This window comes from Terrapene carolina, unplaced genomic scaffold (assembly GCF_002925995.2).
Source record: "Terrapene carolina triunguis isolate 2854851 unplaced genomic scaffold, T_m_triunguis-2.0 Scaffold21, whole genome shotgun sequence".
Lineage (NCBI taxonomy): Eukaryota > Metazoa > Chordata > Testudines > Emydidae > Terrapene > Terrapene triunguis.
The window spans coordinates 34,577,455-34,599,866 of record NW_020664372.1 but is presented as its reverse complement, the minus strand read 5'-3'; the positions used below and the strand labels follow the sequence as shown (position 1 = coordinate 34,599,866).

At 42.5% G+C, this 22,412-nt stretch overlaps 2 protein-coding genes across 3 annotated transcripts in view; one reads left to right on the top strand and one right to left on the bottom strand.

The window, feature by feature from the left end:
* The window catches only part of TMCO3 (transmembrane and coiled-coil domains 3), a 72,889-nt gene extending 71,650 nt beyond the window's left edge, over positions 1-1,239 (bottom strand). The window contains exon 1 of the mRNA XM_024219563.3: positions 1,092-1,239. The gene's annotated coding sequence lies outside the window, so the exon portion shown is untranslated. The remainder of the gene's footprint in view (positions 1-1,091) is intronic.
* Positions 1,240-1,638: 399 nt separating this feature from the next.
* The window catches only part of DCUN1D2 (defective in cullin neddylation 1 domain containing 2), a 64,989-nt gene continuing 44,215 nt past the window's right edge, over positions 1,639-22,412 (top strand). For both annotated transcript variants that reach the window (XM_024219556.3, XM_024219555.3), the window contains exons 1-4: positions 1,639-1,788; positions 5,662-5,878; positions 9,489-9,657; positions 21,303-21,433. In XM_024219556.3, the coding sequence (XP_024075324.1) occupies positions 1,786-1,788; positions 5,662-5,878; positions 9,489-9,657; positions 21,303-21,433 (520 nt within the window). In that variant the 5' untranslated portion in view covers positions 1,639-1,785. The remainder of the gene's footprint in view (positions 1,789-5,661; positions 5,879-9,488; positions 9,658-21,302; positions 21,434-22,412) is intronic.

Below are 22,412 nucleotides of genomic sequence, written 5' to 3'. Positions count from 1 at the left end.
GTGGGGGACATACCAGGATAGGTAGCATAACAAACTGTCTCACTGGGAACAGATTTTAAACCAGTGTTTGGGGAGGATTTGGCTGGTTTTGTTATAAATCTATTTCCGCACACGTGTGAAGAGGACAACTTTTCCCTTCTGGATATATCTGAAAGAGATTTTGCCATGTCCTATACAGTTTCGCTCTCTCTAGAGATAAGGAAAGGAGCAAAAGTTTGTGGTTTTCCATTACAACAGTGGTCTCCAACCCTTTTTGCCCAAGATCACTTTTTGAATGTAAGGGCAACCCAAAATCTACCCTGCCCTTTCCCCAAAACCCCACCCTGCTCACTCCATCTCCCCCTCCCATCACTTGCTCTCCCTCACTCACTTTCACCAGGCTGGGCAGGGATTTAGGGTTCAGGAGGGGGTGCAGGCTCTGGGCTAGGGCCAAGGGGTTCACAGTGTGGGAGGGGGCTCCACACTAGGACAGAGTGTTGGGATGCAGAGGGAGATGAGGGGTGCAAAGTCTGGGAAGGGGTCAGGGCTGAGGCAGGGGGTTGGGATGTAGGAGGGGATACAGGGTTCTGGCTCTGGGAGGATCAGGGCTGGTGCAGAAGATGGTTCGAGGTGCTGGCTCCGGGAGGAGGCTGAGGACTGGGGTGCGGCGGGGAGAAGAGCTGTTCTGTGTGTCACGGTCTCTCTGGGGTAGGGGAGCTGTGCTGTCTCTCTCACGGTGTCTATGTGTAAGTCTCACGGTTTCTTGGGGGTGAGGGGGGCTGCGCTGTGTGTCACGGTCTCTCCAGGGAGGGGGAGAAGCTGCGCGCTGTGTCGTCTCACAGCCTCTCCGGGGTGGGGGAGCTGACCCGAGAGGGGGTGGCGGGGGGAACATGGGCTGTGCGTGTCGGAGTCTCTCCAGGGCGGGATGCCCCCACTTGGCCGGCTGTGCCCATCGGCCTGTCCCGGCCCAGCAGCCCCGCTTTTCGCTGTCACTTGCGAGTGACTCGGCCCGGTGCCCGGCAAGGGCAGGGAACCCGCTCGCAGCTGTAGGATCCGGGTCACCCCCCTTCCGCCCTCCCGGCGCAGGAGTAACCGGCCCGGCCCGCTCCTACCTCAGGGCGGCGGCCAGTCCGGGTGCCGCGGGCTCTCGAGGCCCGGTTGGGGCGAGGTGGCCGCTTTAGGCTCCGGCTGCCGCTGCCTCCATCCGCCCGGCTCACCTGCAGCGGGAGGAGCCGCAGGCGAGCGAGCCAGCCAGCGGGGGGCGGCCACTCCCAGGGAGCCGGGGTGGTGCCGCGTGCCGTTATCCCTACTCCTATTGGGCGCCCGACCCAACGGCCTCAACGGCCCCCTCGTGAAAAATGACGACACCGCCAGCTGCCAAGCTGCTACCTCCCTTAGTATCGGTTGCTGAGTGCAGATGCGGCTCCTTTAAGCGCAGTATCACATGGGATTTGTAGTTCCTAACTCGCCCTGGCAGCAAACTGCCACCCCGTTTCGCGCGCAGTGCTCTCTGGGAGATGTAGTCCCGACTCGCCGGCGCGGTGCACGGTGGGTAACAGTCTCCGGCTCGTCGACCCGGTGCATCATGGGAGATGTAGTCCCCTGTGCCCCTCCAGTCGGGCGCCGACTTTCCAGTGCCTGTGGCGCGGCGACGAGGCGGGGACTGCTGCTCCCAGAGAGGCGGCCGGGGCCCAGGGCCCGCTCGCCGGCGCCGCTCAGCGATAGGTGGCTGAGGAGAACCGGTGCGCGCCTGCGCAGGAGGCGGCGGCGCTGGGCAGTGAAGTTGGTCAAAGCGCCGGGGATAAGATGGTAGGTGGGAAAATACCCCCCACCCCCCTTTCTCCCGATCCTAGCGCCGCGGGGGGAGAGCGCCCGCCGCCCCTGCCAGCGCGGAGCCGTGTTTCCTGCTGCGGGGTGGGCGGAGGGAAGGTCACCGGGCAGGGGGCCGGAGGGAGAGGGACAGAAGCGCGGAGAGGGAGGGCCCCGCCAGGGCCGGGGGGGTAGTGAGGGTCCCGGGGGGCTGGTGGCAGAGCCCGCGGCGTGAGGCGCCCGGCCGGGAGGGTCCCGCGGAGGGGGCGGAGCGAGGCTTTGGGTATTTTGAGAGCTGAGCCTGGGAGCAGCGGCACGTACTTGCCCTTTTTTGGGCTTTGGGCTTCCAAGGCAGGAGGCTGGAGCCGAGTCCCTCCCTCCTCCTGTCCCGGTGTCCGTCTTTTGGGAGGGTGGGGCCCGGCCCAGGCCGCCGCCCCCAGCGGAATTGGGCTGCACAGGTTTCGGGGGTTGGGAGTTTGCAGGGCCTTGGGAAGCAGCGAGGAGCTCCCTGCTGGGGTGGCGGGGAAGGGAGGATTTAAGTCGGCTTATGGGGTGTCTTGCATTTGTGCTGCACGTGTCTGTGCTGAGCTTGGGGAAGGTGGTTTAGGGAGCTCCAGGGAAACTCCCCTCCCCCCCCTCACTTGGAGTGGTTGCGCCACCCTCGTTCCTCACGGACTTGCTCAGTGTTGTTGTTTTGTAAGGAAAGAAAGTTAGACGAGAATGAAAAATCATCCATAATATGGAAATTGGAAACCCTCTTTCAGCCCTAACTGTGAAATCACAACCGTGACTCCATAAATTGTTGTCAAAGAAGGGTATTGTCATTTTCCTCAGGGGAGGCTCCACTATTTGAGCTGGCAAGTTTTCTTCTAGCCCACCACACTGTTCCCCAAAGAAAGTCAGCCTAGCGAGTACAAATCCATTGCACTGGGAAACTCCTATCAGGATAATACCAAAGCTTAAATTGTATTTGGGCACCTAGATGTGACTATGATTGGCAAAATAGAAATGCATATATAGATTGTTATTGGAATAAATATTTGACTGAGTATAGGGGAAATATATGTTCATGCAAAAGAAAGCAGGTTTATGTCCCACTGAGCAACATTCCAAGGCCGATCACTGCTGTGCAAGTACATAATTGGAAAGCCCAGAAAAGTAACAGGAATTTACAATTAATTAAAAGGTGATCAAAGCTATTTCGGAAAGAGTCCAAATTAGGCCTCATCTTGCAACATCTGTTTTAAATAGGTGATATATTTTAACAATTTTTAGAATTTTGGTGGTGATGTGGCAGATTGTACTTTTCAAGTCAGAGTACATAAAGTATTTCACCTCATTGTGACCTATTACAAAATATACATACTATGTTGCGATCATTTAGAAAGAAGACATGCTAGAAAAAATGATTTCTATGTATCTTTTTTAAAAAGAATCTGTTCATGTATGTAATTTAAATGGGACTTAAACTGTGTTTTGGAGAACAATTCTGCATTGGCAGAGTGGTGAAGTGAATGATCTTCTTTACCATCTCTGTCCTTTTGAAGCAGAAAAGAGACAGGTTACTTGAAGTTCATAGACCTTATATATATGACATAACTTGTAGTTTGCAGTGTTGTAGCCATGTTGTCCCAGGATATTAGAGAGACAAGGTGGGTGAGGTAATATTTTTTATTGGACCAACTTCTAGTGGTGAAAGCTTGTATCTTTCACCACCAGAAGTTGGTCTAATAAAAGATATTACCTCACCCACATTGTCTCTAACAACCATGACAACTAAAAGTTATATTACAGATTCCTATTGTGAAGTCACCCAACACTAAATTAATTGTAACTTAGAAAGACTCTTGTTTAAATGTACAAGATTTTATTGTAGGAAAAATTTCTTATATTTCTACTTCAAGAAAAATTTAGGATTTTTTAAAATATAAATAGATGTACACAATATCTCCAGTAGGGAAACAACAAAGATAATTTAACATTTCCTTTGAAAAATCAATTGCAATTATTTCTGTGGCTATAAAGTTGTTCCCATTTTATGAGTATTCTTTTCTGTATTTTTTCAATATTTAGAAAATAAATTTGTGAAGGAAAGAACAAAGTCCCTTTCTTGTGCATATGATGCACTTCTTGTCTTATATCATCTGCAATAATCTTTTAATGATATGATTATATGTAGAGTGTGTAAAAGAGTTAAGGGTGGACTAGAAGATGTATGTATATTTAAACTGTAGTGTCACATTGAACATGAAACAGGGATGTGCAGTCAGGGCCGGCTCTAGGCACCAGCTGAGCAAGCTGGTGCTTGGGGCGGCAGATTGTTGGAGGCGGCATTCTGCCCAATCCTAGGGCGGCACGGCCGCTTTTTTGTTGTTGTTGTTGTTCTTGTTCCGCTCCAGCCGCCCTGTAGGGGGCGGCGGCGCAGAGAACCAGAGCTCCCTGCAGGGCAGGCCTCTTCCTTCCCTCCCCGCCGACCAGAGCGGAGCCCTCGCGGCAGGTGGCAGGAGGTGGCGCAGCGGGAGGGGCCGCGTGGCAGCGCCCCTTGCTGTAGCCCTGGCCGCCCCCTTCTCTCTCTCTCCCACCCGCTCCCTCCCCCTCCAGCCGGTCCCCCTGCACCCGTGCTACGGCTGCGCAGCAGGTTGGTTTTTTTTTAAAGCCAGAGCCGGCCCTGTGTGCAGTAGAATACATTATAAAAGCTTGTTCTAATAATCAGGTATTAGCAAGTCAATGCGTCACTTTACACTGTTGTTAAATACTAGGGTGAGCAAATTATGAAGTGTTTACCCAGATAACTTAGTTATCTACCCAGAAACATAACTTGTACTGTACTAACTATGATGAGTAAAAGAGATGTATTGAAACCCAAAGAGAGTTTGATTTTTTTTAAAAAGTTACTTTATGTACAGCAGAGAATAATGGTAAAACACATTGGTAGCAGATTTTTGCTCTCTTTCAAACCTCTTTCCCCCAACTCCTGTATTCTCCAGAAGTATCCTCTGGGAACATAGAGCTATGGTTTGCCACAACTCATTGCCATTGAGAAAAACATTTCAGGTTCCTATAAACCCTATTTTCTACTGAATAAAAGTAGCCAATTATATTGGTTAATATAAACATCTCTTCTATTGTCAGAACATATTAAAGCTTTTGATTAGATTTACAAAAACTTTTTGTAAACTCATAATATTGAGTGAATCTCTTGCTTGGCTTCTTTATCAGTTTTATTTCCTTTTGAGCTCACTTTTTCTGAAAGCAACAGTGAACAAGTTCCCAGTGTTAAAATTGAAAAGTGCTTTGTAACTTTAACTGCCTTAAATAATCAGCTGGAAAACACTATTGTTCACTAGCACTAGAAATTAATTAGGAAAAATCTTAAGTCAACTGTTAAACTTTTTAGATATTTCTCAAGGCCTTTATTTACAGAATCTCTGATTTTTGTATGACTCATACCTTTGAAACATATTTTATCATTAATGGTAGACTTTTTTTCAGCGAATAGACCCAATTGTCATAACAGTAGTATTTTAGAGTTTTTAACCAAATAATTCTGAATTTAATGGGAAATACCTGGAGATCAAACAATTTTCGTACAAAACAATTGTGTGTACGTGAGCAGGAACACAAATTTGAATTTATTGTTGCCAGAATATTTGCTACTAAAATGTACATACAGATGCTGTCATTTCAGTTTCCAGAAGTGCTGTCTTTTTAACTGCAGAAGAGCAAGGCTTTGTCTTCCTTTAATTCTGAAGTGAAACTTGTCACACACCAAGAAAACTAAACCCCTTTAAAAGATAGGTATTAGTAGTAGAATGCTGAAACAAACTTCTGGATTAGCTTCATTGGCTTTCCTGCTTCTTTTGCATCCCAAAGCATAAGCTTAAATCGTCTCAGAAGGACAAGGTCCGCCAGTTTATGGCATTTACCCAGGCTGGTGAAAGGACTGCTATATATTGCTTAATGCAGAATGAGTGGAAACTAGAAGTGGCAACAGACAACTACTTCCAGAACCCAGACTTGTACTACAAAGAATCCATGAAAAATTCAATAGACAGAAAGAAATTAGAACAATTGTATAACAGGTACAAAGGTAAGGATCACTCTTTTAACTATTTCATTTGAATTACGTTTCTACTTTACATTTTTGCCACTGATAACATCTTTTAAGACTGCTAATGCAATATCCTACTTTTAATTTTCTATCTGTATGTAGCTGTAATAGGAGATTCTCTGGAATGTAAGGCTGTTTTTTTTCCTTCTTCTTCTTCTTGCATGTCTTATGTTCCCTATGGAAGTCAAAATTTTGTTTTATAAAGTATAAATCACCTTAACAATAGGAAGGACTGCATGTGAAGTTAGAAAAAAAAATAGACTAAAATCAGTTACTTATGGACTTGACCATGGCTCTGTACAAGCACATTATGCATAGTATTTGATCTCTTGTCCATGAAATCTGTTAAAGAATTTTGGTATGTGATGTTACTTTGCATGGTAAAATTATGGCTGTAATTTCTCTATTAAATGTTTAAGTATAGTTGAGATAAAAGGGGGTAATCTTTTATTTTAAACCACAAGAACACTTTCAGCTACAAGAAAGGGTCTGATAACACTATTAATCAAGGAAACTCAGAATTAAGGTTGAAACTCCATCCTTAATTTACCCTTTGTGCTTGCATATTACATCATAAATGATATGCCAGATCACCTGCTGTTTAGATATGCTAGGAAAAACATACTCACAAGGAAGTGAATTAAAGGTGGAGTTGTGTTTTATTTTCCATTTCTTTTTTATTTTATGGTAGTGTTTAAAAGAAGAGGAAAAATAAAAGGGGAAAAAATGGCCATGGAAGTGTAAGAATTGACGTGATCCAGTGTAAGAGCTCCTTTTGAAATGTTAATATTTTATATTAATGCATGTAAATGTTTATTGAATAGAATGAAGCAGCTCTGAATCATTACTATCTGTTGCTTAAATCTAAATCTTCATCTAGACATTTTTTTAAATGGATATTTGACCAGACTTTTGTCTAGTCTGAATCCTTTTTAAACCTACTATATGGTTATGATTTTTGCCAGAATTGCTTTGTATGTACATTAGTCTCTTTCATATTAATAACTACACTATTTTGAAAGGTTTTGAATATCATAAAGGCTTGTTCCATATTACAGACAGAGATGATCTTCAAAATTTCATTTTAAAAACATAAGGTTGCATTGAGTTGTATGAGCACAGAGATTGAGGCAAACTGGAACATTTGTGTGTACTTGTAGAAGTTTACTAAACCACTCGGTTTAATTTTGCTTTTATTTATATCAGTCCTTGGCTTTTGTTTGCCAATTTTAAAGGAAGCTGAGGTTAAAAATATATATATATTTACATTCTGAACGGTTACCTATACTTGAATACTGCAGGAATTTTATGAATCTTATTTAGCTTTCATTATTTGTGCTGTTTACTTTTCTACTTCATTTCAGTTTGTTGAAAGAAAATAGTCTAGTCAGTTTTGTTGTTTTCATGCATCAGCACAATATTGCAACGTTGTTAGGACTGAAAAGGCTGTAAGGACATATGTAAATCTAAACAAATTTTCAGATAAATTAATAAGGGAAAAATGTATCATGAAAGCGTTTCTATTCATATTAGTATTTTTAAACATCTTTTTCTTTTGTTAAACAGAAACTAAATTTTGTACCTTAGCTGCCTGGCCAGGGTTCCTTTTTAAGCCCTTAGAAAGGGTTTGTTTATAGAACCTAAAGAAAAATGTGTAGATGGCATCATGTTTGAAATGTGAGATGACACATCTTTCATTGTCCAACTGTACTATCGTTTAAGTGTTTTTTTGCTTTTTTAGTGAGTAACATCCAAATCAAATCAATGCATGTTCATTTTTATTATTCCCTCAGTTGCCCAGATACACCTCTACCCTGATATAATGCAACCTGATATAACACGAATTCGGATATAACGCGGTAAAGCAGCGCTCTTGGAGGGGCGGGGCTGCGCACTCCGGCAGATCAAATCAAGTTCGATATAATGTGGTTTCACCTATAACGCAGTAAAATTTTTTGGCTCCCGAGGACAGCGTTATATCGAGGTAGAGGTGTATTGTGAATACTAACACTAAGAGTGGGATCTTGTCTTCTTTGAAGCCAGTGGGAGTTTTACCATTGGCTTCACTGGAGACAAAATTTCACCGGAAATATTATAAGAATAATTTTAAAACTTAATAAATCAAGATATTCTCTTGGAGCCTGATCCTTACAACACACTAGATAGCTTTACTCTTTCCTCCAACACTTAGTTCCATCGATTTCAGTGGAATTACACCCGGGAGAAAGATAAGCAAGTAGTAACTGCTGCATCAAGTCCTTATTTAATTACTGGCTACTTTTAATCTTTAGTCATTCAGAAACCTCTGGGAAACCAAAGCGATGTTAAAATGAAGCTGCATTTTAAGGCCCTGATCTTGCAGTCTGATCAGATTGCAGGATCAGGGTCTAATAAAGGACTGAACAGTTGAAGTCTATACCAATTAGTTATCCAAAATATCAAACTTAAAAGAATATTTCAGTTGCATTTTAACTGTAGCTGTAATATAGTAAGCTATTGTAATTAAAGAAAAACTTATGACTCGTTGCATTTAAATTTGGGAAAAACAGTTCTGTATTTTGAGTAGTACATATTGTATATGAAAAATAGAAGGATAACTTTGAAGATACTACTTGTGTGTAACCATAGTACATTTTTAAGAGAATCCTGCATTATAGTGCAATTCCTATTCTATAGCAAAATAAAATAGTTGCCATGCCTGTATAGTACAGTAACTGCTTCTTTTTAATCATTTCTTGGGGTCAGACTAATTAAAAATCCAATATAATTTTCATGAAGGATTTGTTTGGGGGTTTTGTTTGTTTGGGGTTTTTTGTAAGATTTAGTTTTCCATATTAAATGTTTATAATTATGTTTGTGACATAAACTGACACTGGCAATTACAATGTGTGATTCTATCCTAAGTGGTAACCACTTCTTATTAAACAGTTATGTACGTCACAGTGGTCCTGAGTGGCCTCATCTAGGTTGAGGCCTGTTGTGCTAGGCACTAAATAAACATTGTGTCTCATTGATTTGGTCACTCTGCAAGTATTTAAAACAAACAAACAAAAAAATACCCCCTCACTTCCAGCCTCCCAAATTAACCCTGGGCTCTGAAATTTAAGTTCTTCCCTTCTCATACATCACTACCAGGAAAAAGAATCTGTAGCTAAATTTGGTGTTTCTCCTTCATCTGTTGTAGTGTTCTAACCAGCAAATGCCTTATCTACTTGTGCATTTTATAGCACTCTGAGTATAATCAATTTCAGTATTTCTTCCCTATAGTTAGGCAGTTCCACCTATTGTTTTTGTGGGTCTTTCACACAGCAATGGGGAGAAGGGGAAAATATCTAAGGGGTAATCATTATTTTTAAAAATAATTTAAAAAACCACAAAAATTGGCAGGGGGTCTTTGGAAGATATACCTTTTAACTCATTTTTTGAAATAGACTAGATTTCAAATTGATGTCCTAATTAAGAATGAATATATTTGCAAAGTACTCGTACAATAGCTTCTGCACTGCAGCATATCAAAACTGTTCAGATCATTAGTCTGTAGGAAAGTTTTTAATATGTTTTGTAATACTTTTTATATTTTTGACTGCAGACCCACAGGATGAAAATAAAATTGGTATTGATGGAATTCAGCAGTTTTGTGATGATTTAAGCCTGGACCCTGCCAGTATCAGCGTCTTGGTCATAGCATGGAAGTTCAGGGCAGCCACTCAATGTGAATTCAGTAAAAAGGAATTTGTAGATGGCATGACAGAGTTGGGGTGAGTGTATCAGTTTTCTTTGTAGTTAAAAACTTTTTAGGGCCTGAGCCAACTCCCACTGAAGTCAGTGGAAAGCTGGATCAGATGTCAAGCTTTTAAAACATTCCATGGATTTGCTCCGTGCTACCCTTAATTTAGACTGAATTGACTTACTCTCCAGTCTCCACTTCTCCAGTCTACATTCTCCCTGTCACTTTCTTCTAAGTTTGTTTGTGCATTTTTGTTCACTTGTTCTGGGTATTTATCTTAATAATGTCTTTTCTTCACATCTCATCTTAATTTTTCTGATTCTTTGCCGTTTCCTCACTCACCATAGCTAGTAGGAAAATACTTCTATATTTCAGTTTCCTCTTAGTTTTTCCTTCACCATAAGTCTTTCCCTTTTATTTGTATGATAGTTGCTGTACCCAGTTCTGTGAAGTGTTCTCTCTTTATTCCACCTTTATGGACCATGAATCCCAGAAGTTAGTATTTTTGCTAGAATGCTGCAATAGCAACATTCTAAACATCTGCTAATGGTCTAATTAGATTAAAATAAATATTTCTGTGATATTAAACTTAAGAACTCCAGCTGTAGTTATTTGTATAAGGTAGCACCTAGGAACCCCAGTCATGGACCAGAGCCCCATTGTGGTAGGCACTGCACAAACACATAATAAAAAGACAATACCTGTCCCCAGAGAGCTTACAGCATAAGCAAAATGTAAACAGAAACAGAGGTGAAATGACTTGCTGAAGATTACATAGCAAGTCATTGGCATGGCTGGGAATAGAATCCAGGGTCTCTTGACTCCCAGTTCAGTGACCTTTACACTATACTATATTGCCACTCCAATTAGGTAAATTTGTTATGTAGTCTGAAAAATGATTTTGTGAAAAGTGGTATTGTGTGGTTCCATATTCATTTTTTACTGAGTGGCTTCCATTGCTGATTTGCTCAAACTGCAAATTTAAACGATTTGTCTCACTAAACCAGGAATTTTAAATTGAGCTGTATTCCTGCAGTTTCTCTCAGCACTACTAGTAACTGTTTTCATTTCAGAAGCATCTATCACTGTAGTAGCTGAATGTTCCAGTGGGATGAAATTTCTACAACTCAAATTTAGCTGACAATTTTGAAGCTAAATAAGCTACAGTACACTCCAGCTCATGCTTTCATGACTGTGTTGCCTCTGCAAAGCTAACTATAGTAAAATAAGCAAAGAGTTTTAAGAAGCTACACTTCTGAATGTGACTATAGCTCATTTGCATAATGTGTGCATCTGAGTTTTACCAAAATTTCACTGAAGCATCATGCGCTTTTTCTTGATTTCCTTTCCCATAATGACTGACTTAGATAGTCATGACAGTAGTGATCCTTTCTAATTAGCCTGCTCTTCCTGTCTGATTGATTTAGGGATGCCCAGTAATGGAAGTAAATAGTTCAGGAGTTGAAATCTCATCTCTGCTAACTTTTGTTTATATCCCCATATTATTGATTGAAACGATGAACCCCAGCCTGGGAGAAAGGGAAGAGCTACTGAACACGCTTCTTCTTACCTCTCCCCTTTCAAGTTAGTAGGGCTTATGCAAAGTCATTACAGGCATAGAACCTAGGTCTCCAACATGACAAAACCCAGTCTTATTCACTGCCTTTCAGAATGACTAAATCAGTTTTCATTATCCTATCTGTAACTGCTATACACCACACGCCTCCCAGAACCAATGATAGAATCCAGGATTCATGTGACCACTTTACCACCAATTTTGTAATTTGAAAACTGTGATTTGTAAACTATGACGTGAATTGCCAAAATATACATTTCACATTTCAGTAATTTGTTACACATTTTGCTTGTGTCACCCATTGGTCAGTGTGTATGTTGACCTATGGATGCAAGTCTGTGACAACTCTGAGAGCCTGGCTCTTTAGCACAAGCATGCTTTTAGTTCTGGAGGTCATCTGTTCAATGCCTGGTTTTGGCCAAGATGGCAGCCATCACCCTTGCAGGTTCACAAAAATATGTGTCCAGGCTTAAAACTGGCACTTTAATGCAAAACCTTAACATTGACCTCAGTAGGGCTAAGGCAAAATAATTTCCCAGATGCATAGAATGTGTGATAGTCAGATGTTTTAATCTGTTGATATAAAAGCATATGAGGTCACTGTTAAGGCTTTGTGTTGAGTGCATATTTGATGAAGTAAGGGGTATGTATTGCTTTTGGCTGTCAGTTGAAAAGTGGAAGTGAAAGCCTTAGGGAAACGGTTGTAGCAATATGAAGGTGGGAAAGAATGTGTATGTTTTTTCCATTTTTCTAAGCAGGAAGGATTGATTTAAATCAAAACTATTTAAATCAGCAAGTAGGAACCTTGGTTTAAATAATCTATTTTAATTGTGTTTTGCATTTTTACTTCAGTTATTTTCTTAAAGAAAGGTTTATTCTTATTGGCTGGTAACCATTAAAACAAGTTGATTTGGAACTAAATAGAGGCTTTTCATTAAATTTGTGCTGCTTTTTGCTAACCAGGAAGATTCACTATATCTGTGCACATTTATTTAAGCAGTTGCATTGCTTAACTTGCATTTATTCAGATTCTTAATGTTCACTTTTTTATTCTGTTGGAAAATGGTGAATGATATATTTCTTATTTACTTGATGATGATTAATTTTTTTACTTGTGATTTGTCTCAGCCTCTGTTTCAGTGGATACTCAGATTCAATTAAAATGCACAAAAACAGGATTTTAAAAAAAAATTAAATAAAACTACCTTCAATGTGCTAGATCAGTGGTTTTCAAACTTTTTTTCTGGTGACCCAGCTGAAGAAAATTGTTGATGCCCATGACCCAACGGAGCTTGAGGTGTGGGAGGGGCTCAGGGCTGGGGCAGAGGGATAGGGTGTGGGGTGGGGCTGGGAATGAGGGGTTCAGGGTGTGGGAAGGGGTCCTGGGCTGGGGTTAGGGTACGGAAGGGGTTTAGGGCTGTGGGCTGGGGGTGCAGACTGTGGAGCAAGGCTTCGGGATGAAGGGTTTGGGGTGCAGGAAGGGGCTCCAGGTTTTGGGGGGCTCAGGGCTGGGGCAGGGAATTGGGGCACGGAGTTACCTCAGGCAGCTCCCAGTCAGCAGAGCAACGGGGGTGCTAAGGCAGGCTGCTGCCTGTCCTGGCACCGCGAACCGCGCTGCGCCCCGGAAGTGGCCAGCAGCAGGTCCGGCTCCTAGGCAGAGGCACACAAGCGGCTCCAAACGGCTCTCACCTGCAGGCGCTGGGCTCCCCCACCCCTCCCCCCCAGCTCCCATTGGCCAGTTCTCAGGGCAGGGGCAATGCACAGAGCCCCATGCCGCCCCCCGCCTAGGAGCCGGAACTACTACTGGCTGCTTCCAGGGTACAGCGCGGTGTCAGAATAGGTAGGAACTAGCCTGCCCTAGCCGGGGAGCACTGCCAATGGGATTTTTAACAGCCCGGTCAGCAGTGCTGACCAGAGCCACCGCGACCCAGTGCCTTACGTTCCGCAACCCAGTACTGCGTCACCACCCACAGTTTGAAAACCACTGTGCTAGATACATAGCTTTTTTCTTATCAGACATGTTTTGTATTTAAAACATACTGATTTATTAAAGAAGGGAAGTATTATCTGTAATTAATGAATTGAACTGATTGATTGTTTCTGGCCACTATGTCCTTTAAAATTTTAGAACTAGTAGACCTCATCCTCTTACACCTAGCTTTTATTCATAGATTGGAAGAGGATAGCAAGCTTTCCTTCTTTTTTAACTCCCAATTGGTTTCTCAACTTTAAATGAACTTGTCATTGAACTGAACTAGGTGAATAAACTGAAATAGAGAAAATATTCTCTCTGCACTGCTGTCAAAAGCTAGTTTAGCACTTCAGCAAACTCTGATTCCAGAGGCTTAGCCTGTGACTTCCACCAATTCAGTGGACTGACTTTCTTTAAAATATGGCAGCAAAAATGTACTGCTTAATATTATTTTGTATTTAATGTAAATGATATTAATAATTTGTAATAAGGTTAGGCCTTAGCATAAGTTATCTATTTTAAATGGTTTACTTAAAAAAATCTGTATATAATTTAAACAAAAAAAAATCTGATTTTTTATCACTAATTTTTATCCATCCTACTTTTAAGGTTTTGTATGGGTGGGATTTATCTTACTGCAACCTTAGCTGTCTCTAAATGTTTGTTTGCTAATTGTGCAGTACATAAGCTCCATCTTTCTAGATGTTCTCTGTATTGGTCATATTAGTATTCTAAGAACCTGTGAGAGATGAGGTATCTGGGGTTGAAGTTAAGGCAACAGTAGTGGAAATGGTTAGAGCCCTGCAAAACCACAGGTATCCCCTTTATATCTGTGGACCATTTCTGCAGATAGCGCGGATGCGGATATAAATTTTGTATCCACGCAGGGCTCTGATGGTAAGAGCTGGGCGAGCAGCTGTGAGGACCACCTGCCCTGGGCAGGAGGCTGGGGGGCAGGGACACTGGGCGGGGGGGCTGCTTGGTCCCCATGCCCAGGGCAGGTGGAAGGTCCACTGCGGCACCCCACAGCTGCCTGCCTGGCTCTTACCGTGCCTGGGCTGCACCTCCAAGCTGCCCTAGCCAGAGCCGGATTGGGGAAAGCCATACTGGCAACTGTGGGGAGCCTGGGTCTCTCCACCTGCCCAGGGCAGAGTGGCTGGGGAGGCAGGGATGCTGGGTGGAGGGGCTGGAAAGCAGAGACACTGAGTGGGGGGGCAGAGACACGGGCCGGGGGCGGCTCGGGCCCCCAGCCCAGGACAGGTGGAGGGTCTGCTGCAGCTCCGCACAGCTGTCCGCCTGGCTCTTATTGTGGCTGGGCTCTGGCTCTGAGCCACCTCCCTGGCCGGAGCCAGGTCAGGGAGAGCCATGCTGGTACCTGTGGGGAGCCTGGGTCCCTCCCCCTGCCCTGGGTGGCGGGGCTGGACACTGGGCGGGAGGTTGCTCGGGCCCGCCGGCCAGGGCAGGTGGAGGGTCTGCCGTGGCTCCCCACAGCTGCTAGCGTGTCTCTCCCGACCCGGCTCCAGCTGGGGAGGGAAGCGGCTCGGAGCTGCAGCCCAGCCACCGTAAGAGCTGGGCGGGCAGCTGTGGAGAGCCATGGCGGACCCTCCACCTGCCCTGGGCGGAGCCCCCGGGCAGTTCCATAGGTCTCCCCCCCCCAGCCAGGCCAGCGTGGAGCCCAGCCAGGGAGCTGTGGGGAGCTGCGGCAGACCTGCCCACGGTGCGGGGGAGGGAAGGGGACTGCGAATAGCCCCCAACCATGTCCCCAGGCTCCCTGCCCAGACCCTCCACCTGCCCTCGGTCGCAACTTCGTGCAGGCTCTCCCCAGCTGCCCACGCAGCTCTCCCTGACCGCGCTCTGGCACGGGGATGCCTCAGAGCCTCAGCCCAGCCCCCCGTGTAGAGCCCTGCATTTATCACTGACAGGAATTATATATTAGGGCTGTCGATTAATCGCAGTTAACTCACGCGATTTACTCAAAAAATTAATCGTGATTAGTCGCACTGTTAAATAATAGAATACCTATTGAAATTTATTTAATATTTTGGATGGTTTTTTTTACATTTTCAAATATATTGATTTCTATTACCACACAGAATACAAAGTGTACAGTGCTCACTTTATATTATTTATTTTTTATTACAAATATTTGCACTATAAAGATAAATAAAAGAAATAGTATTTTTCAGTTCACCTCATACAAGTACTGGAGTGCAATCTCTTTCTTATGAAAGTGTAACTTACAAATGTAGATTTTTTTTGTTACATAACTAGACTCAAAAATAAAACAATGTAAAACTTTTGAGCCTACAAGTCCATTCAGTCCTACTTCGTGTTCAGCCAGTTACTAAGACAAGCAAGTTTGTTTAAATTTACAGGAGATACTGCTGCCTGCTTCTCACCTTCAGGTGACGTTGTAAATAAGAACAGGCGTTCGCATGGCACTTTTGTAGCCAGCGTTGCAAGGTATTTATGTGCCAGATATGCTAAACATTTTTATGCCCCTTCATGCTTCAGCCACCATTTCAGAGGACATGCTTCCATGCTGATGACGCTTGTTTAAAAAAATGATTCATTAATTAAATTTATGACTGAACTCCTTGGGGGAGAAATGTCCACATTCTGCCATATATTTCATGTTACAGCAGTCTTGGATGACCCAGCACATGTTCGTTTTAAGAACACTTTCATAGCAGATTTGACAAAATGCAAAAGAAGGTACCAATGTGAGATTTCTAAAAATAGCTGCAGCACTCAACCCAAGGTTTAAGAATCTGAAGTGCCGTCCAAAATCTGAGAGGAGCGAGGTGTGGAGCATGCTTTTACAAATCTTAAAAGAGCAACACTCAGATGAGGAAACTACAGAACCCAAACCACCAAAAATGGAAATCAGCCTTCTGCTGGTGACGTCTGATTCAGATGATGAAAATGAACATGCATCGGTCCACTCTGCTGTGGATTGTTATCGAGCAGAACCATCATCAGCATGGAAGCATGTCCTCTGGAATGGTGGTTGAAGCATGAAGGGACATATGAATCTTTAGCTCATCTGGCATGCAAATATCTTGTGACGCTGGCTACAACAGTGCCATGCGAACGCCTGTTCTCACTTTCAGGTGACATTTTAAACAAGTAGTGGTCAGCATTGTTGTCAGATGCTACCGGTGTGGTGCTCTGCTTTCTCCTGTGTTGATATCACTCGGCTGCGTGCGTGTGTTCCCTCTGTGTGCGGTCCCAGCTCTGCAGATAGCTGACACAGCAAACCCGACGAGAACCCCCAATAACCACAGAGTCTAGTAAGGTACGAAGGCACCTCGGCCAGGTTTATTGCGACCCTGACACAATTGCAGTTCCCTGTAGGTTTCTTAGCCTAATTCAGGGCATACTACGAGAAAGTGCTGCTCGGCAATGGACTCAGCTCAGTCAGTGGCGGGACTTTCCACTGCCCCCTTGGCTGGACAAAGATACCGCCCCAGGGATACATTCTTATACACAGGTACAAACAAGTTATACATCACTCCTGACGTATTGAGGTGCAACCCCTCTACACAGCAAGGTACAACCCCTCTACGTAGTAAGGTGCCGCCTCTCACCTTGTACATGTTGGTTCGATCAAAACAACTCTATCCATCATTTTACCCTTTTGCCCCTGTCATTGGGATGGGTCGGCCTGTTCCATGTTATCTGTGGAATGTTCCAGTATAGTATGTGTTCTGATATCTGGTGTTCAGTACCTTTTAGGTATGTCTCTTTTTGCAGCATCAGCCCTTTCCTTGCCAGCTTCTGTGAGCAGGGCCTGCCTCTGGCTCACAGCTTAACTTTGCTTTATGTTAGCAAAACCCTGACCATTACTTTAGTTCAGGCCTTAGGCCTCATACCGGGCCTCTGATACTAAGATTTATATCTCAGGGCCTCCTCTTACTACAAGCATCATCTCCTGCAAATTGTAACCAAACTTGTTTGAGCGATTGTCTGAAGTAGGACTTAGTGGACTTCTAGGCTCTAAAGTTTTACATTGTATTATTTTTGAATGCAATTATTTTCTGTATATAATTCTACATTTGTAAGTTCAACTTTCCTGATAAGATTGCACTACGGTACTTGAAAAATTGAATCGAAAAATACTATTTTGTTTTTTTTGTTAGTGCAAATATTTGAAATAAAAATAAATATAAAGTGAACACTGAACACTTTGTATTCTGTGTTGTAATTGAAATCAATATATTTGAAAATGTAGAAAACATCCAAAAACATTTAAATAAACAGTATTATATTATTAACAGCACGATTAATCACTTGACAGCCCCCCCCCCCCCCCCCCCCACACACACCTGTTTCATGGAAAAGATGTATCAAATACGTTCTTCTCATGTTGACTGATCCACTCCCAGAAGGGTCACATTGAGTTCCATTAATTGAGATTGTTGTAGAGGTGTGTGAAGAGCTTTGGCCTGTGACTTGATCCCATATCTCTTGTTGCTAATAAAATTTAGGTTGGTTTGAGATTGTCGTACTGCAGGAAGATACTAATAAGGTGCCAACTTCTATAAAACACAAGTGTTTATTAGGCCCCTGCTCAAGAAACCATTTGTTGCTTGTGATCTCATCAATTCCTAACCTCTTTCTAAGCTTTCCTTTTTGGGTAAGGAATGGATATGGAAAAAAGGGAATGAAAAAACTTTGATGTCATATGAAGTCCTCTTATTTATTTTATCCCTTTCATTCTTGCTTTTGGCTAGAGACTGTTAGGATAATTGCTTGATTATCTAACATTGGGCAGCAGTAGGTGTTCATGCTGATTCTTTTTAAACCTGCCAGCAGACTTTAGTGGTTTCACCTCTTCCTGGTGGTATTGCTCTTCTGCGCTGAGAGCTGTTTTAGACAGAATTCTGCTCAACACATATGTGAGGCTCTGTGTGTGTAGGTGACCAATAGTCTCATGGTCTGGCCATTGATATGCTGATCATAGGTGGCTTGACACCTTTCTTGCTGAACCCAGGTGCTGCAGTCTCTTTGCTTTCCTAACAGGAGGCATAGATTAGAAATTAGATGAAAGGAAAATGATTGAGGCTTGATCCAGACAAAACGATACTGCCAGAAAGTCTCTAGAGTATGGCACCTGTCTCCATTATTTAGGGAGTTGACCTACCCTTCAGACAAGAAGTTCTTGATGTAAAGAAGTGTTTGAATCTCTGATTGCTCATTATCAGAGTGTATTGGAAGTCAAAGATGTTATTTTAGCTGCACTACATAAGGCATTTGTGACCATTTCTCCAAGACGTGATCTTTGCCATGACTATCCATGTCTTTCACCTTCAAAATAGATTTCCTCAAGGTGCTCTAATAAAGTTATTCTTGAAGTTTCAGCTGATAAAAAAAATGAAGCTGTCTGCCTCCTGGCAATTTTACCTGGAATAAATTTATTAAGGTAATTCTCTGAAAACTATATTGTTGCCAAGGGGAGGTGGAACCACGGGGAGAGGGTGGCATGGAGGTGAAAGGCAGTGCTGGCTAGTGCCCTGTTGTGTAATATAGAATATGTGGGCCAAAGGTGTTAACATAACCCAGTCACTGTCCAACATTAAACAGTGTTAAACAAGATTTGGGGTTTGTTATACAGAGACCACAGCCTGTTTAGTACCATGGCAAACACACCATTAAAAATCCTTTAAACTTTCTATTAAAGATAAAAGAAAAAAGGAAAAACAGTTCAAGCATTTTAAATCTTTCATTTTAACAGTATCTCTTGTTCCCTTTCTCTTTAGCTGGAGAAAGCTTTTAGAAGGAAAACCCCTGTTGTTTAACAGTCTCTAAGAAGGTATCAAAGATAGTAATAACTATCCTTTTGGGGGAAAGAGAAGAGGTTAGTTGAGATGAGCTGGAGCTGTTGTTAGTCTGATCCTATTTCATCCCAGGTGGTGGTTGTCAGCTCTACTGGCTCCAGCTGAATCCCAATGTCATTTGGGTCCCTCTCTTTGACCTCTGGTCAGAACATCTCTCAGGATCAGGATGACAAAGCGTAGGATCTCAGAAGATGGTAGGGGTGGCAGCCATGATAATGAAGCTTGCTCTAGTAGCGTGTTTTTCTCTACATAGCCTCGTTCTTTAAGGACCCAGAAAAGGAGTGATGGGCAATATAGCCTGTCCCATCATTTTGTCCACCAGTCAGACCTAATTTCTGACATACCAATTTTGGTTCACTTATTTCTGGTTCCACACTGTCTTGTTTATCAAGAATAATCTTAACACAGTCCTTGAGTTATATCTGTAGCCTTTTTGTTTGGACTAATTCTCTCTGTCTCTCTTTCATACCTTTTCCCATCAACATTTGTTGTTATAAATTATCATGACATCTTCTGAACTCTCATGTACTTTTTACATTGAGTTCTCAATTAAGGCAAATTTGTAGGCCAAATTATCACAACAGTTCCCGCAATAGAAATGTTGTGGGGGATTATCTATGTTTCTGTCCTTGCTCAGCTCTGCTTCCCTCTGACTCTGCCCAGTGCAATCCAGCTCCAGCTGCTCCCTCCCTATTGGCTGATTGCTTGGGAGCTGAGAGTCAATCAGATTCTGGCCAGCCCCTCAGCTCAAGCAATGGCTGGGGGCAGGACACACCTCCACCAGTGGAGAGGTAGTAATTGTGTGCACGCATGTGGAGGCAGAGGTGACGGCAGAACCCAGATAGGCTGGAGCAGTGCCCAGGATTGGGCTGGGGAGCAGATAGGAGCCGGGGTGATCTCTTCCTTTCCTATCCCTCTGTTCCCCCTCCCCCATTCAAGATGTGCTTCCAACTCCTCTGTTGTTCTTCATTTGTTTCCAGGTTCAATTCATAGTATTGGCTACATCCAGTAAATCTGTCTTTTGGTTTGTGTCCTCGCTACCTGAGAAACCCTTATTCTTCCTATATGACGCTGAGTCAGCGGAGGTTAGATTGGGTAATTTAGCTGGCAATGCCTCAATATTATTGTCTTTAAGCAGAAGGGTCTCAATTCTGAAATTTGCTTCCACCTTGGTCTGCCAATCCGTCGGCATTCAAGTCATGGTGGAGGACTCGTCTTTTTCCTGGCTTTTGATTAAGGAACGTGACAGTGTGGATGATACAGTTTAGTGGTTGAAAAGTCTTCTAAAGTTATCATTGGTCACAAGCTTAACATTTAGTACAGATTCCCATATGGTGTACTTAGACTACGGTGGGTGGTTTCATAAATTTAAAAAACCTCAACTTTTGTGTAACAGCAATAAAAGTAATAAAAAAACAGTACATTACAGTTCAATAGGATTGCAATTAGTTATATTTAAATTTTACTTGATTCTGGTGGTCTGTTTAAGATAGAAGAACGTTCATTAATCCATCAGCTCAACCAATTAAGAAAGTTTTTTGATCAGCTCTAATCTGCAGTCTGAGGTGTGCGCACACGCACACATTCACATACCCATCAGTTCACACTAATGCACAAACAAACATGCTCACAAAAGTAGTCTTAAGTATTAACAACAACCAAGAAATAAAATAAACCGCAACTTGTAACTTACGATATCCACAGCAACACAGTTGGGGAAGCTGTTACTTATTCCCATACATTACATCACCCTTCAAGGCATTTTGAGATCCCCAGTGGCTTGAAGCTGAAGCTAGACAAGTTCAGACTAGAAATAAGGTGTAAAATTTTTACAGTCAGGGTAATCAACCATTGAAACAACATACCTAGGGATGTGGGAGATTCTCCCTCACTTGGAGTCTTTAAAACGAAGATGGACATCTTTCTAAAAGCTGTGCTCTTAGCTCAACCAGCAGTTCTGGGCTGGATACAAGAATCTCTGCACTGTTTTGCAGGAGGTCAGACTAGATGATGATGGTCCATTCTGCTGTTGAAATCTATGGGGGAAAAAAGTCCCTGAACTAAATGGCTCAGTCTTACTCGTCTGTATACTTTTGGTGCTTGTATATAACCTTGTTTCTGCTTAGGGCCCTTAAATGTTTAGTAAAGTAAACCAAAGTGATACTTTGTAGTTGAATCTTACAATAATGTTACTCATTTGTGGGTTTATAATAAATATTTATAAACTTCTTTTCTAAAATGGTTTATGTATGCTTTATAAACAAATATTGTCATCTCTTCTACGGCAGGTGTGACACCACAGACAAGCTAAAAGCTCTATTGCCAAGATTGGAACAAGAGCTAAAGGATCCAATAAAGTTCAAAGATTTTTATCAGTTTACCTTTACCTTTGCTAAAAACCCTGGACAAAAAGGTTTAGGTGAGTATGAAAACCAAGAAGAGAAGCTTGATTCATGTGCTTTCAATAATATACTAGTCACAAGTTGCAAATAATGACTATAGTAAAGTTCACTTAATGATTTCTTTGCCTCCTCCCCCACATTTAATCTTTTCTTTATTACTGCCTTGGGTGAGGTAAATTAGCTAGGTTTCCTACCACGTTTGACATCATATCTACTCTATAAATTTAAATAAATTCAATATATAGGTACACACGGCAAGAAGGTCCTTAGAAAAATTAACACAAACCTATAACTAGTATTAAAGGTGATACTTAGACTGTAAGCTGCTCTGGCGTGAATACCACATTGTCTTCCTTGTTTTGTTCAGCACTAACTAAACTTTTGCTGCTCTATTAATCCCAGAGTGGAGGCAAAACCTTGGAAACCCCACTATCAGGAACAAAAACTTTACACAAAGGTGAAATTTGTAGGCTGACGCTAAAGTAGGCCTGCTTTGATATCACATTTTATTTTGATCCAATTTGGCATAAAACGTAGGATCAGCTCCAAGTTAGTAGGTAGATATCAGCATACAGTATCGTTTTTTTACTGTTCTCTTAACAAGACTCTGTTTGACAGTTCATCCCAACCCATACCTTGCTGTTGCTGTCAGTATAACAACTGGTATTCTTTACTCACTGCCTGATGCAGTACTGTAAATATATCTTTTCTCACCTGCTGTTTCCTTATGACTTTTGTCAAGTCAAGGGTGTTTACCTAGTTTATAAGTAGATAAAGTATCAAACCTTTGGTATTCAATAAATTCGTAAGTCTTTGTCCAACAGATACTAAAGGAATTTATCCATGGAGCAGACGACAGCTTGGTAAAGCCAGCTAACATAAGGGCTAACAAAACATTTATTGTACATTCATCAGTGTAATAATATTGTCATCATTCTCTTTTGCTATATGCACAGTATTTGGGAGAAAGTAGTCACTTATTCCAGACATTTTAAT